The sequence below is a fragment of the Scyliorhinus canicula genome, chromosome 3 (genome assembly GCF_902713615.1).
Source record: "Scyliorhinus canicula chromosome 3, sScyCan1.1, whole genome shotgun sequence".
Taxonomy (NCBI): domain Eukaryota; kingdom Metazoa; phylum Chordata; class Chondrichthyes; order Carcharhiniformes; family Scyliorhinidae; genus Scyliorhinus; species Scyliorhinus canicula.
The window spans coordinates 161,510,586-161,525,956 of NC_052148.1; the positions used below are offsets into that span (position 1 = coordinate 161,510,586).

A 15,371-nucleotide genomic window follows, 5' to 3' on the forward strand; every position below is an offset into this window, starting at 1 on the left:
ACCGAGCAAAGCTCCCTCTACATGGTCCCCTTCAAACACTCCCAAGACTCGGCATAGGTTGAACATGGAGTAAAGCCCCTCTACACTGACCCCCATCAAACACACCCAGGACAGGGTAGCTCAGGTTTTTGAGTAAAGTTTCCACTATGCCCATATCAAACAATACCAGGAAGGTACAGCACGGGGAATAGATAGAGTAAAGCTACGTCTAGACTGCAATTAAATATTCCCAGGACAGGTTCGAGCTCCCTTTACGCTGTCCCCCATCAGATACAGCACAGGGTAAGATTTTGAGTAAAGCTCTCCTTACACTGCATCAAACGCTCCCAGAATATGTACAGCACAGGTTTAGAAAGACTAAAGCTCCCGCTAGACTGTCCTTATCAAACACTCCCAGGACAGGTACACCACAGGGTTAGATTGACAAAAGCTGCCACTATACTATTTCCATCAAGTACTTCCAGGACAGGTACATCGAGGGATTAGATTGAGTAATGATTGTTCTGCACTCTTTTCCCCCCCTATCAAACACTCCAAGGACATATTTTAGCATAGGGTCAGATACAGAATAGTTCAGTTTGGAGGAGCAGCCCAATGTGGAATAGCTGGCAATGAATGGAACTCTGAGGTAAAGTGTGGCGTTCAACTTTTTCTTAATACCATTTCAATTATATTTGGCATTTACAACATAATACATTTTACACTACCACATTTAAAAGTGGCTCTTTGACACTTGTAATATATTTGAACTGTTTGGAGCAATTTCCTTTTGTGTATAAAAAAACTGGTCAGTTGTTTAAAAAATATTTTTATTCACATTTTTCACTTCATACAATACAAAATAATAAAGAGTAAACAAAGTTACATACATTAAAAAAAACACACAAGGTGGCGCAGTGGTTAGCTCTGCTGCCTCATGCCACCAAGAACATGGGTTTGTTCCCAGCATCGGGTCACTGTTCATGTGGAGCTTGCATATTTTCCCCATGTCTGCATGGGCCCTCACCCCCACAATCCACAAATGTGCAGGGTAGGTGAATTGGCCACACTAAAATTGCCCCTCAATTGGGAAAAAAACACAAAATAACCCCTCACAAAACCTAACCTCTGCCCCACCTACCCTTCTTCTCCCTTAACAAATGATGACCAATTCCTTGAAATAAACAACAAAAAGCTGCCATCTCTGGCAGAACCCTTCAATTGTTCCCCTCACGGTGTATTTGACTTCCTTGAGGTATAAAAATGCCACCTGATCTCCCAGCCACACAGACACTGGATGGAGATGGCAACCTCTATCCGAGCTGTACTCGCCTCCAGATAATCAGTGAAGCAAAGGCCAGGACGTTGGCTCCTGCGCACTTCTACAGCTCCAGTGAGTCTGACACCCTAAATATGGTCACTAAACGCTCCAGCTCAATCTTCAGAATTGCTGACATGATGCTAAAGAAGGAGACCCAAAAATCCATGAGCTTGAGACGACCAGAATATGTGTGCGTGGTTAGCCGGACCTCTTGAATAGCACTCGCACTCCTCCATCCCTGTAAAAAAACAACTTATTCTGGACTTGGTCAAGTGCGACCTTAAAAATACCTTAAGTTCGATCAAACCAAGACTCGTGCATGAGGATGTGGAGTTCACCCTGCGAGGGGCCTTATTTCACAACTTGTCACCTAATATGGGCCCCTCGAATCTTCTGATAAATCCTCCCATAAATACTGGAAGTGCTCCCCTCCTTCAACCTTGCGAGCGAAAGAACCTTCTATTAAAGACATTGGCGGGGCCACAGGGAATGTCAGGAAAATCTGTTTCGCAAAGTTGGAACTTGAAGGTGTCTGAATGAATCTGCACCCAGGAGCCCAAACTTTTCTGTCAATTCCCCTGGATTGGCAGGACCAATTTTCCAGAAACGAATCACCCACTCTTTCCACCCTCGAACGTGGTCTCTAATGTATTCACTTAATGGCTATACCAGTATTTAAAAGGAAGCTGATTATGTAACAGCTGTTTACAGAACATGTTAATCATCTGGATGTAGGGATCAAATGTAATATTTACAAGTTAACAGGTAACACAAAGTTAGTTTGGAATGTGTTGTCAGAAAAATGCAAAGTGGCTTCAAGAGGATTTGGGCAGACTTAATGAGTGTGCGAGAACATGGTGGATGTAATATAACATGCAAAGGTTAGGCTATCCACTTTGGTAGGAGGAACAGATGCACAGAATATTTCTTAAATTGCGAGAGATTAGAAAGTGTAGACGCACACAAGGACCTTGGTGTCCTCGTCATAAGTCGCTGAAGGCTATCATGCAGGTGCAGCAGGAAATTCGGAAAGCTAATGGTATGTTGGCCTCTATTGTTGAATGGCCTACTCCCATGCTCCTAATACCAGTATGAGGGATTTCTTGTCAGGAGTTTAACGACTTCTGTCTTGCTGTGCAGAAAATTAGCAATAGTTCTTTTTCATGGAGTTTGAGTACAGGCGTAGTGAAGTCTTGCTTAAATTGAATGGAACTTTGGTTAGACCGCAGTTTTGGGCTCACCTTGGGAAGGATATTGCCACAGACGGAGTGTAACAAAGGTTCACCAGACTTTGTCTTACCTTGGGATGGCAGGACTGTCCCAAGTAGAGAGATTGGGGGAACTGGGCCTGTATTTTCTAAAGTTTTAATGAATGAGGAGCCATCTGATTGAAACCTGCAAAATACTTAAAAGGACAGATAAAGTACAGATAAGATGTTATCCCAGTTGGGAGAGTCTAGGACCACAGGACACAATTTCAAAATGAAGCGGAAACCACTTGGGACTCAGATGAGGGCCTGAAGCTGGGCCATTTCTCCACCATCCGGAGAGTCAGCAAGCAACATATCCCCACTGACTCCAGTGGGGCTGCTTCTCTTTTGCACTCTAAAGAGCAGTGATTGGCAGCAGACAAGACTTCCATCCATCATGGGGAGGGTGACCTGTCTTGGAGAGCTGCCACCCAATCAGATTGGCTGACATCTCCCCAGGCACAGCAGCAACATACCTGGACATGAAGGCCAGGTAAGTGGTAGGGTCCCAGTGAGGGGAGGGTCATGTACACCTGGGAGGTCACAAGGGGTTCGGTTAGGGTTCCAAGGTATAGGCCAGGGGGGGGGGGGGGGGGGGGGTGAGGCAGGTCCAGAGGTCTTTGGGTCATCAAGGGAGGGTTTCTAATGGAGGTACCGTTTCCTGTTCAAGATGTAGGGTTTTGTTTTTCATTTTTATATTCCCCTTTCAGTCAACAGCCTAAAAATTGAGTTTGGGCAGAAAAGGGCCCTTAAGAGGCCACATAAGGGTTTTAATTGGGACAAGGGTGAGCTTGACCTCCAATGCCCTGCTTGCCCCACTTTAAAATTGTTTTCCAGTCAGGACAGACGGATTTGGCAAGGCAAGGCAGGCTCGATGGGCTAAATGACCTACCACTGCTCTTATATTTCTAATGTCAGTGTGAGGGATTTCTAGTATGGAGTTTAATGATGTCTCTCTTTTTGTACAGAAAATTAGAAAGTTTTTTTCTTATTATATTAAATGTCTTGGATCTTTGCATTCTGTTTCCATCACACCAACCTCCTCTACTAGAGCTGGTCCTCCATAAGATCACAGCCTGACCACCCTACAGTGGAGGTCCCATTAACCTTTAAAAAAATTGTAAGGATTTACAAAGTTGTAAATCTTTGCTCTCACAAGTCTTTTATCTCGGAAAGACATTTATTTGATACGATTTGTCAGAAAGGAAATATTAATAATTTAATAGGTCAATTTTTTAGAAGCATTTTATTTGGCCTTTGTTCGTAATACAAAAGTGAACAAATATTGTTTTTTGACAGGTGAAAAGCAATTAAATTAGCATTGGTTTATTGTATTATAAGTATAAATGCACTAAAATACATTTCATAGTTTTTAGGTGTACACCATGAAGTTGATAGTCTTCACCGTACACATTTTCTCAGTGATTTTGTCCCATACCTTAGTACATGACATGGAAATTGGTTTATGGCTGATGCATCATTGAGGCACTTTCAGTAAACTGTATGGATGTGTTTCTTGCGTTGGCTGCTGGTCGAGGCAGTCGTCTAGTGTGGTCAATGGTTGCATAAGTCACGTCATTATTTTCTTTCCAAAAATCTCTAGATTCCAAATCCTACACAACGAGAATAATGGGACATTTAAAACATTTACAAATCACATGCCAATCGACAGTGCAGAAAACATGTGAAAATATCATTTATTATATTAAACTTGAAGAATGGACATGTGATTGGCAAATGTATTTCAACCTGTATTACATTTTGGTAAGGAGAAGTTCAAGTCACATATCGAAAAATAGGAATTTAAATAGAATAGAGAAGCAAAGGGATTTGAGAACAAATATGTAAATCACTAAACAATCATGACACCAGTCAATGAAACTGTTATAAACACAAACCAAGCACTCCAGTTTGGCCAGAGGGATAGAATTTATAAATACAGAAGTCATGCTGAACCTATATAGAAATTTGGTTAGATCACAGTTGCAGTACTCTGTCGTCAGGCTGCCATGTTGGAAAACAAAAAGATAGTGGCCGCGATTCTCAAGCCTCATGGCACTCTCGCTCAAGCAAACCAAGGCCAGTGAATAGCGGGAGAGGCCGAAAAGAAGAACCACACCAGGTGCCAAACAATGTGCGATGCAACCGCCCCGCTGTCATTAGCGAAATCGGGATCTTGCCGCAGCGTGGCAAGAAGCTAATAATCACCACTTAAGCCCTATTTCCATACAATTACTGGGAGCGAACCCATATCCAATGGCCTCTCATCATTCACCGGCCTCCCCAGCAAGTGTTCACGCTGGCGCCAATTAGTACTCCTTTGAAAAACGTGAACCTGGTGGAAGGGCTTCTGCAGGGAGCTGAGGAGATGAGTAGCCATCTTTGCTCGCAGGCAAACAGCACGGGGGCACTGGACTTGCCACTGCTTGGTGGGAGGGTGGAGGACCCTAGGCTGAGGGGGAGCACCCTCCGGAAGGGTGGGCCACCATGAGAGGTGCTGGAGGGGAAACCATGCGCGGCACCAGCATGCCAACCCCTGGATCATGTGTACCCATTCTGGATGCAACACTAGGCACGGCCCACCTGCCCCACTGACCACCCATAACCCCCACAGATTGCCGAGGCCTCTGGCCATGCGGCTGAAGGCTATTGCTAACAGGGAATTGTGATTAAGTGAGCACTCCATGCAACCCAAATGGATTCCCATGGGTGTGCGGGCCATGTATCATGTGGCAACATCACACACACAGCAGCCAACATCCGAACAGCCTGGAACCAGTTGAGGAACACTTTAGAATGGAGGGGAGGTTGGTGCCAGCACTGCTGTGTGGAAACGATGCTTTTAAGCCGGGGAAGACGGATGGTTTGTATAGGAGGTGGAGAGAGGTTTATATCTGGAGGAGAGGTTTCCAGATCTGGAAGAGCTGGGCCTTTCTTTTGGCCCAGCGAAGGATTCTGTTGGATTGGCAGTCAACGCCACCGGGGGGTGGCAGCCTGACTGGGGGACCTGTAGAACTTTCTCCAGCTGGAAACGATCAAGTTCGAATTGAGGGTATCAGTGAAGGGCTTTGAGATACGGTGAGGACTGTTCATTTGTTTAAATGTATTTTATTACAAATATTTATCAAAACAGGTTAAAACAAATAAACACCCCGGGAATCATACTTCCCAGCAATCAGCTAAACAATCTGTACAAACAACTTCCCCTTTTCTTACCCCCACCCCCCCCCCCCCCCCCCCCCCGCCATAAGACCATAAGACATAGGAGCAGAATTAGGCCACTCGGCCCATCGAGTCTGCTCGTTCAATCATGGCTGATATTTTTATCATCCTCATTCTCCTGCCTTCTCCCCATAAACCCCATATCCCCTTATTAATCAAGATCCCATCTATGTCTGTCTTAAAGACAATACATTTGCCTTCCTAGCTGTCGACTGAACCTGAATTGTGAACAAGGATTCCCAAGTCCTTTTGTGCTTCTGATTTCCTAAGCATCTCCCCATTTAGAAAATAGTCTATGCCTCCATTTGCCCTTCCAAGGTGCATAACTTCACACTTTTCCACATTGTATTCCATCTGCCACTTCTTTGCCCACTTTCCTAGCCTGTCCAGGTCCTTCTGCAGCCTGCCTGCTTCCTCAATACTACCTGCCCCTCCACAGATCTTTGTGTCATCTACAAACTTAGTAAAAGTGCCTTCAGTTCCTTCTCCCAGATCATTAATGTATATTGTGAAAAGTTATGGTCCCAGCACCAACCCCTGAGGCACAGCACTAGCCACTGGCTGCCATCCAGAAAAAGACCACTTTAGCCCCACTCTCTGCCTTCTGCCAGTCAGCCAATCCTCTATCCATGCCAGGATCTTACCCTTAACACCATGGTATTTAACTTATTTAACAGTCTCCTATGCGGCACCTTGGCTTTCTGGAAATCTAAATAAATTACGTCCACTGGTTCTCCTTTGTCTAACTTCCTTGTTACCTCCTCAAAGAACACTAACAGATTTGTCAAAATCTCCCCTTGACGAAGCTGTGCTGACTCAGTCTTATTTTATCATGCACTTCCAAGTACTCTGCAATTTCATCTTTAATATTGGACTCTAAAATCTTACCATTGACCAAAAGTCAGGCTAAGCAGCCTAAAATGTCCTGTCTTCTGCCTCCCCCACTTCATAAACAGGGGTGTTACATTAGCAACTTTCCAGTCCTCTGGGACCATTCCTGCCTCCAGTGATTCCTGCAAGATCACCATTAATGCTTCCACAATGTCCTCAGTTATCTCGTTTAGAACCCTCGGGTGTAGTCCGTCCCCATCCTCTTCCCCCTTCCCCGGCGCCCTCAGTGATCATCAATGTACTTGGCCTTCATTGCTATACCGCTACATCTAGGTGTCTTCCAAGGATATACATCTGAGGTGGAGACGTCCAGCTGCTTACATCATCCTGATGCCTTCAATGGCCCTGGCGGGCATTCTCTGAGGACTCTGGGGCCGGAGGGGGCACTTGTGAATGTCACATGCACAGCTGTACCGCCTTGTCCATGTAAGAGCTGATGGCCACCATCCCCACCCAGCGCCACCCTCCATCTGCTCGATGCACATAGGGCCCTGGGGTTCACATTGGGATGGAGGGGCAGCTGGTTTGAGTACTGGGTGGCCCTGCATCATCTGCCTATGGCAGCCCTGTTGTCTTCCCGATGTCTGCACGAAAGCGTTGACGCCTTAGGCGACGCTCCTCAGTGATTGGGACAAGCTTCGCAGTGCCTCGGCCATTCCCATCTGAGAGCGGGACATGTCCCGCAGCACCTCATCAAGGTCAGCCTGGTACTGGGTAACATCCCCCAGTGAGAGGACAGTCTGCCGAGACCCTCAGCCATAGCCGTCACTGACTGAGCCGTGCCTTGGACACCACTCATGCTGGTGATGCCATGCACCAAGCTCTCCACTGCGGTCACCACTCTAGCAGTGTTGGCCTCAGTCCTACGCAATGCCGCCGTCATCTCCTGCACTCATAGCCTCTGGAACTCCTCCAAGCGGCTATGGACCTGCTGGAGTGTTGCTGACATCTCCCTCTTAATGTCCCGACTGCACCTACATTGTCTCCATCAGGTCCCGGTAATAATGCACTAAAGGCTCAGCATCTGGCTGGCACCCGGCTGGGTCCTGGGATTCAGCAGATCGCTGACTGCTGTCTCACCTGGGGGGTTCCTGCTTCCCCATGATGTGCATCACTAGATTGTGCCCCAGAAGCCTTACAAACGTTTCCCATCGAGATATGTGTATCTGCGCTAGAGGAGGGTGAAATGACGCATCGATCCTGTCTTCCTCAGAGCTCTCCCCCGAGGTTCTCTCGTGGGAGGCTTGACAGGGTGCCACCCGGAATGGGCCAGTGCCATCGGCTGGAGGACCTGAGGGAGAATGGACATGTGGTCAGTAAGAGGCTTGGGTCAGTCAGTAAGGCAATAATAACTCACGTTTGGCAGATCCTCCGGGTGGAGCCCAGTGGGTCTCACTTCTGCGGCTTCCACCAACCTCTGCCCTTGGCCACCCCATAACCTCCAGGGTTCCTCGAATGTTGTGAGGATTCTTAAATCCAGTACCGTGCCCCCAGTCTGAGCCCTCTCCTGGCGATTGTGTGATAGCAACTCCTGCGGAGACACAGAGAGGGCATTGTTAGCCACGCATGGTTCACAGTGGCGGGAGGGGTGTGTGAAGGAAGGGTTGGGAGGGCTGAAGGGAGGAGGGGTGAAGGGAGAGTTGGGGGACGCTTGGAGAGTTGGGAACTGAATGCCCGTGTGGGGGCGGAATGGTCTGGGGGTGCGCTGGGTGTTGTTGGTGTCTACTCACCGTGCTGCCTGGTATAGGTCATTGACCTGTTTATGGCACTGGAGGCCAGTCCTCCTGGTCACACTCCCAGAGTTTACAGCTTCCGCCACCTCATCCCAGGTGGTACTGGCTGTCCTGTGGTTCACCCTGCAGGACCGCTGGGGAAATAGGACATCCCTCCTGGCCTCAACCATATCTTGCCAGGTCTGCATCCCCAAATCTTGGGGCAGGTCTTCTTGGCGCCATGGCTGCGAACTGACTGGGGTTGGCTGTGTAAGAGCTGTTTAAGTGCTCCTCGACCTTGTTAGCAGGGGCTGGTGAGTGCGGTCCCAGAAAATCGGCTGACGAGTCTTCATTTGCAGTGAGAAGCCTGTGGGGCCTCATTAAGTGGATCAATTAACGTTGAAAAGCATTGCGGCCTCGCTGGGCCGAGCACTGGGGAACTCATGGCAGTTCCCGTTTGCTACAACACTTAGAAATGTTTCCAGAGAATCGCTATAGAGGCACTAGAGGGTGCATTAAAAGACTTCCAAGGATGAGACCAGAACTGAAAGGTTATACTTATCAGAAAGGGATAAACAAGCAGGGCCTCTTTTCTCGTGAAATTAGGAGGAATGACCTAATTCAGGTCTTTGGATTTGTAAAATGTTTCGATACTGTCGACCAAGTGGGTGCATTTAATCAGGTGCATGTTGATACTGCATCTGCCCGGATTCAATTCAGGGCAGGAACATTCATGGACAGCTTTCCTACCCTGATGTTAATTGCGGCCCTCAAATAGGCAGCTAATGCCAAGGTCTTATCCCTGCCAAAATGCTGGTATTCAACAAGGAGCAGGTAAGGGACTCATCTTGCGAGATGCCCGAAAAATAAACCCTGTTGGAGTTGTTTGCAGACTTCTGGCAGGGAGGAGGGGCAGGTCGCTTGGCCAAAAGCATCCTGCATGATCATGGGATGATTTTGGGGTGGGGTGGGTAGCTTGCTACCGGACCTGCAATCTCACCGTCACTCACCTGCAGCCTGGATCTCAGTGATCCTAAGCCTTGGGTGTGTGCATTTCTAGCAGCAGCTATTGCTTCCCCCTGGTGGTGCTGTTGTGCAACCCACATTTGCTGGTCTGATTGACCAGCAACACTCGAGCAGTGTGGAGTCTGCAGGCTCATCAATGCCCAGTTAAGTGCATGGTACTTAATTCAACAGAGCTTCCTGAACACAGTCAACACGGGGTTACCACTGGATGTCCAGCCTGCTGGTGAGCCCCCCATCATCTCCATTAAACATCACGCAATGTGTTTCCATTTGTAAGGCAGAGCAAAGTTAGAGGCCATCAAGGGAGGACAGTCACCAAGAAATCCAATCGTGATTTCAAAGAAATGTCATTACCCAGGGAGTGGAACTTGCTGACACAGAGTATCATAGGATGTACAGTGCAGAAGGAGGCTATTTGACCCATCGAGTCTGCACTGGCCCTTGGAAAGAGCACCCTACTTAAGCCCACACTTCCACCCTATCCCAATAACCTCACCTAACCGTTGGACACTAAGGGGCAATTTAGAATGGCGAATCCACTTAACATACACATCTTTGGACTGTGGGACGAAACCGGAGCACGCGGAGAAAACCCACGCAGATACGGGGAGAAAGTGCTAATTCCACACAGTCACCCGATGCCGGAATTGAACCCGGGTCCTTGGTGCTGTAAAGCAGCAGTGTTAACCACTGTGCCGTCGAATACATTTATTTCAGATAATGGAGGAACGGAGGGTTATGTTGAAAGTTAAATGAAAAATGAGTGGAGGTTGAATTAGAGCTGACATGGACTGGTTGGCTAAGTAGTCTGTATCTGTTGTGTACATTTAATTTCTTGAGATTGGAAGTTGACAATGTCAAAACCCTGGAAAGAGAAGGAACAAAAAAAATTGCTGAAGCAAAGTTATCATGGGTTGACAGCCATATTCTTTACAGGAAACAGGTTTGTGGGTGGGTGGGTGTGTGTGTGTGTGTGTGTGTGTGTATGTGTGTGTGTGTGTTGTGGGGGGGGGGGGGTGGAAACAAAGGAGTGGTGAAAAATGGAGATGCTCAGCATCACTCACCCCGCCCCCACACACAAACACACTGCCAACAACTTAATTGATGACTTACTGAGTCATTATATTGCATTGTGTAATAAATTGCACAGTAAGTTATGTCCCTGCTGTAGCTTTTATTGTGCTTCCTGCTGATTGCACCATGAACTAGCTTCGGCATCACAGCCCTTTGTCGAGAAGAAAGGCAAAGAGAAACTGTAGAATTAATTAACCGCGGAACATAAAATAGTAAGTGATTTATCGCCACATTCATTTAAAAAAGCTATAATTAGAATTGGACCATTAAGGGAGAGTCAGGATAATACCACAGGCAATGCAAGCTGGCAGAAATATTAAATGATTATTTTGCTTCAATATTTACCAGGATAATGGAACAGGTAGACTTGCCATTGAAAGATGAAATAAGCAATGAAATAATTGAATTTAAAATTTGAAAAGGGGCTGCATTGAATAAACACAAGAGAGTCGAACCCCTGGTCCATAATTAACACATAAATATGAGGTATGTGTTGGTACATTTTAGTTGGAAGAATAGGAAGATAATTTATTACTTGGTACAGATTTTGATGTGTTATCTGTGTTGGTCTAACATCAACTGCAACTGGGTGCAGTAAAATGAGAAACAGGCTTCCGACACAGGAGATGGTCCAAAACTGTTTTATTGAACCTGTTGATTGCTGTACATAATCTGCTGTGGGTTGATACTCTATTAACCTAACTGATAACCTCCTACTGGCTTGACCAGACTAGCTCTCTACCACATGGTGATGATGTTCATTGGCCTGTGCACTGCGACTATCTCCCTAGCCGTGTCCTGTGAGAGAGGGAGAGCCTTAATGCCCTGTGGGCATTATAGTGGTGGTGTCCTGTCTGGTGATTGGTTGTTTGTGTTCATTGGTTATCCTGTGTGTCAATCACTGCCTGTCTGCATCTCATGATATACATGAGTGGATATTATGATAGATTTAGGTGGGTTGGAGAAACAAAGAGATCTCAGAGTACAAATCACTGAAAGTTACATAACAGGCTTGCAAGGCCACAAAAAATGAACCCAAGAAGTAGACCTTACTTCTAGATGGATTGAACTAGAAAGTAGAGAAATTATGCTAAATCTGTATCAAACCTTGGTTAGTCCACATGGAGGAATATTGCATTCTGTTCTGATCACCATGTTATAAAAAGGATATGGCGGCACTGAAAAAGTTGCAGAGAAGATTTACATTGTAAAAAATCTACAAAGAGCATAAACATCACTCACAATGTGGAGATGGTGTTGGACTGGGGTGGGCACAGTAAGACGTCTTACAACTTGGGACTTACCTGATGAAGGAACTACTGAAGGAACTACTAGCTCTGAAAGCTAGTGATTCCAAATAAACCTCTTTAACTTTAATCTGGTGTTGTAAGACATCTTACATTACTCACTGTTAAAGAGAGACAGTTCTCTCTCTTGTGAGGCATCACTCCGCAAGATTGAGGCAAGGCAGCCTCCATGAACTATCACAGTTAGTATGGGAATTGAACCACACTGTTGGTGCCATTGTGCAGCATGATCTAGCCAACTCAGCTGTTCAACACCCTAGGCAATCCGCCCCCCACCCCCAAAACATATTTACAAGGATGTTACAAGACATCTGTGGGTGTACATATCAGGAAAAGATTTACAAGCTGTATTTCTTTATTCATGAAAAAGAAGGGTGAGTGCTAACCTAATCGAGGTCTTTAGAGTTATGAAAAGTTTCAGAGTGGATACAGAGAAAAAATGTCCCCTTGTCGAGGTGAACATAACCATAATAAAGTATAAGATAGTTACCAAGAATTCCAATAGGGAATTCAGGAGAAATTTCTTCACACAATGAGTGCTGAGAATCTGGAACTTGGTACCTCAAGGAGTGTTAAAGCAAACAGCCTCGGTGCATTTAAGGGAATTTTGAAAAGCATATGAGAGAGAAGGGATTGGAGGGTTAAAGTGATAGATTTAGATGAAGAAAGATGGGAGGAGATTGAAGTGCAACAATTTGCCTGTTTCTATGCCATATATCCGGTACAATCCTATGTAAAGAGACAATTATGGTTTCTATCCTTGATTAAAAGTAATGGTAAAGGTAAAGTCTCCATAGTCCCAGATGACCAAAGTGCTGCTTTCCCCTTTGAGGGGGAGAGCTGACTGGTGGTGATTTAACCTGAGGATAACCAAACCTCAGGCAAGGGGCAAGATTGAGAAGGCGAGGCCTTCATGAAAAAGTACATATTATCCAACTGCCATGACAGGGCAGGGTCTTTCTTTACTCTTATGCAGTGCAGTTAAATTATCTGCCAGATTATTGAGGTCTGGGCAAGGGGCTAAAATGGTGGTCAGGCAGAATCTGCTGTATTTTCTCAATGCTAGCCCCTTCTTGCTTATCCCTCCCCAACCATATTTTAACTCCTAGAGTTTCAGCAATATGGAGGGGGCTCATGAATATACAACTGTCAGGATTCAAAAACATAAGTTTGTTACTGATGTAACTTTAGCCTCAAAGTTGAAAAAGCAGGATTGGGCTAGAAAGTTCCAGGTAGACATTATTTTGTACTGAATTTTATAATGGTACTTTGTAGCCCAGGAGTGCTACTCATGATGGACAAAAGTTGGGGATGTGGGACAAAGCGTGGTTACTCTTTCAGAGCGCAGCACAGACATGATGGCCTGGATCATAGTTATCATAGAATTTACAGTGCAGAAGGAGGCTATTCAGTCAATCAAATCTGCACCATGCCTTGGAAAGAGCATCCCACTTAAGCCCACTTTTCCAATTTATCCCCGCAACCCAGTAACCCCACCTAACCTTTTTGTTTGGACACAAAGGGCAATTTAGCATGGCCAATCCACTTAACCTGCACATCTTTGGATAGCCTCCTTCTGTGCTGTAGGGTTCTCTGAATTTACCTGTATTGTGGGAAAACATCCACAGCACTTCATAGAAGCATTATCAGAAACATTTTTATATCAAGTCACAAAAGAGGTATTAGAATCGATTAGGAGTAAGAACTTTGTAAAAGGGGTAGATTTTAAAGAATATCATAATGGAAGAGAGAGGAGCAAAGATGTTTAGGGAGGGGACTCCGGAATTTAAGGCCTAAACAGTTGAACCTGAAGAATAGTCTCCAGGACAAGATATTGGACAAGCTACTGCCTACCTACCTAGCCAATGTCAGTGACCTTTGAAAAGTGTATGGAAGGAGGAAAGAAGGAAAATTATTTTTAAAAATACAACACAAACAGCAACACTACTTAATTCAACTCAATAAAATGCATTCCAATTTTTTTGAAAAGCGTGTGGGGGTTTACCTCTTCATTGGTTTGTACAGCAGCATCTCTTTGGTCTCTCAGCAGGAGAATTGAACTTGACTGCTGTCTTTCTATAAGTTAACATCATAAAACATATTTAGAACTTGTAGTATACACTTTCCCAACAAGTTGCTGATTTTCATCTTTCTGGCTTTCTTGATGAAGGCTGGTTGCCTTAAGATCTCGAACATCTCAGTTACCACCTAAAACCTTGAGTATTGTTTTTTGAAACTATCAACTGAAGTTATAAACTGAGGACTTTTGTTAGAAGCAATATTTACTCAACATGTTTCATAAAGTGCCAAAAAAGCATTTAAGATACCGTTGGCAAATGTGTTGAAATAAAGAATAATATTTGTAAAACCAAAGGAAACATCAGCAAATCTGAGATTGGAACTGATGCTTTATTCCTATAATGATATCATGCTGCTCAGTCATATGCAACCGTTATGCCTCTTTATATGAGATTAAAGATTCCACTGTCACATGTTAGTAATTGAGGATCTAAATGAAAAGCATTATACTATTCTACCTAGTTCCTAAATGGAGAAGCTCCAATCAATAGGTGTCCAGATGATTTTGTTTATTTCATTCATCATTTATTGTCACCTACAACAAAAGGCAATGCTCCAGCACCAATCTGCCATGCCCAATAATCATCTCCTGTCTTTTGTAATCTTGTCAGTTGTCACCACTTCTTGCATAGCTCGGAGAGGCCTGAAGGTGCTGGGGATATGGTTAGGAGGGACCAGGGCATGCCGTAGAAACTGAAATGAGCGAGTAGCTATAATGAAAGTGACATACTCCAATTGCAAACAAGCAAAGGTATGTATCTGAAAAGAAAAGAAGGTGCAAGGTTACAGGGGTAAGGGAGGGGTGTACGACAAGGTAGCATGCTCTTTCAGAAAGCCAGTGCAGCTTGGATGGGCTGAATTCCCTTCTGCGCTGTAAATATCCTGTAATTCTATGAGGGGAGAATTGGCTAAGGTGAATTGGGTAAATAGACTAAAAGTTATATTCGTAAATGAACAGTAAGAAACATTTAAACAAACAATTATGAATTTTCAACCGTCATGGAATTTCCAAGTAACAGCAGGAACACAAATCTAACAAGACATAATAGGTGTGGTGATCGTAGATTTGACTAGATCCAATACAACTGAGCAAACACTAGAGGGAGCACAGGAGAGCTATAAATACACCGGGACAGGAAGTGAGGACACACTTCACGGAAGGCAGAACTCGTAGCAGGACACAGACACACAAGCAGGCAGCATTGGAGGTAGCCGTAAGTTAAGGTCTGAAGAGAGAACAAATTCACAATAAAGTACCTTCTCCACATTTGAGACTATGAGCTTTATTAAGACACGAGGAACAACACAATAGGATGCAATAGGTCCAGCAACAGGTAGAAAAACGCCTAGCAACAGCAGTAACCAGCCTATAAAAGGCAAGGTGACATGCATCATTTTGTGGAGCAAAATTAGCAGATAAAATCACGTGTGAATCCCCTGTTAGCAGAAACAGCTTATCTAGATGATTGGGAGACCATTGAGATATACACATGCTAATTTCTAGAATTAA

The 15,371-nt window shown here is 45.0% G+C and overlaps 1 protein-coding gene across 2 annotated transcripts in view; it reads right to left on the reverse strand.

The window, feature by feature from the left end:
* Positions 1 to 3,777: 3,777 nt before the first annotated feature.
* LOC119963066 (coxsackievirus and adenovirus receptor homolog) overlaps positions 3,778 to 15,371 on the reverse strand; it is a 33,826-nt gene continuing 22,232 nt past the window's right edge. The window contains exons 5-7 of one of the 2 annotated variants that reach the window (XM_038791624.1): positions 13,788 to 13,858; positions 8,021 to 8,194; positions 3,778 to 4,163 (exon numbers count right to left, since the gene is read on the reverse strand). In XM_038791624.1, coding sequence (XP_038647552.1) covers positions 4,014 to 4,163; positions 8,021 to 8,194; positions 13,788 to 13,858 — 395 coding nt within the window. In that variant the 3' untranslated portion in view covers positions 3,778 to 4,013. The remainder of the gene's footprint in view (positions 4,164 to 8,020; positions 8,195 to 13,787; positions 13,859 to 15,371) is intronic. The other variant, XM_038791625.1, reaches the window with a different exon arrangement.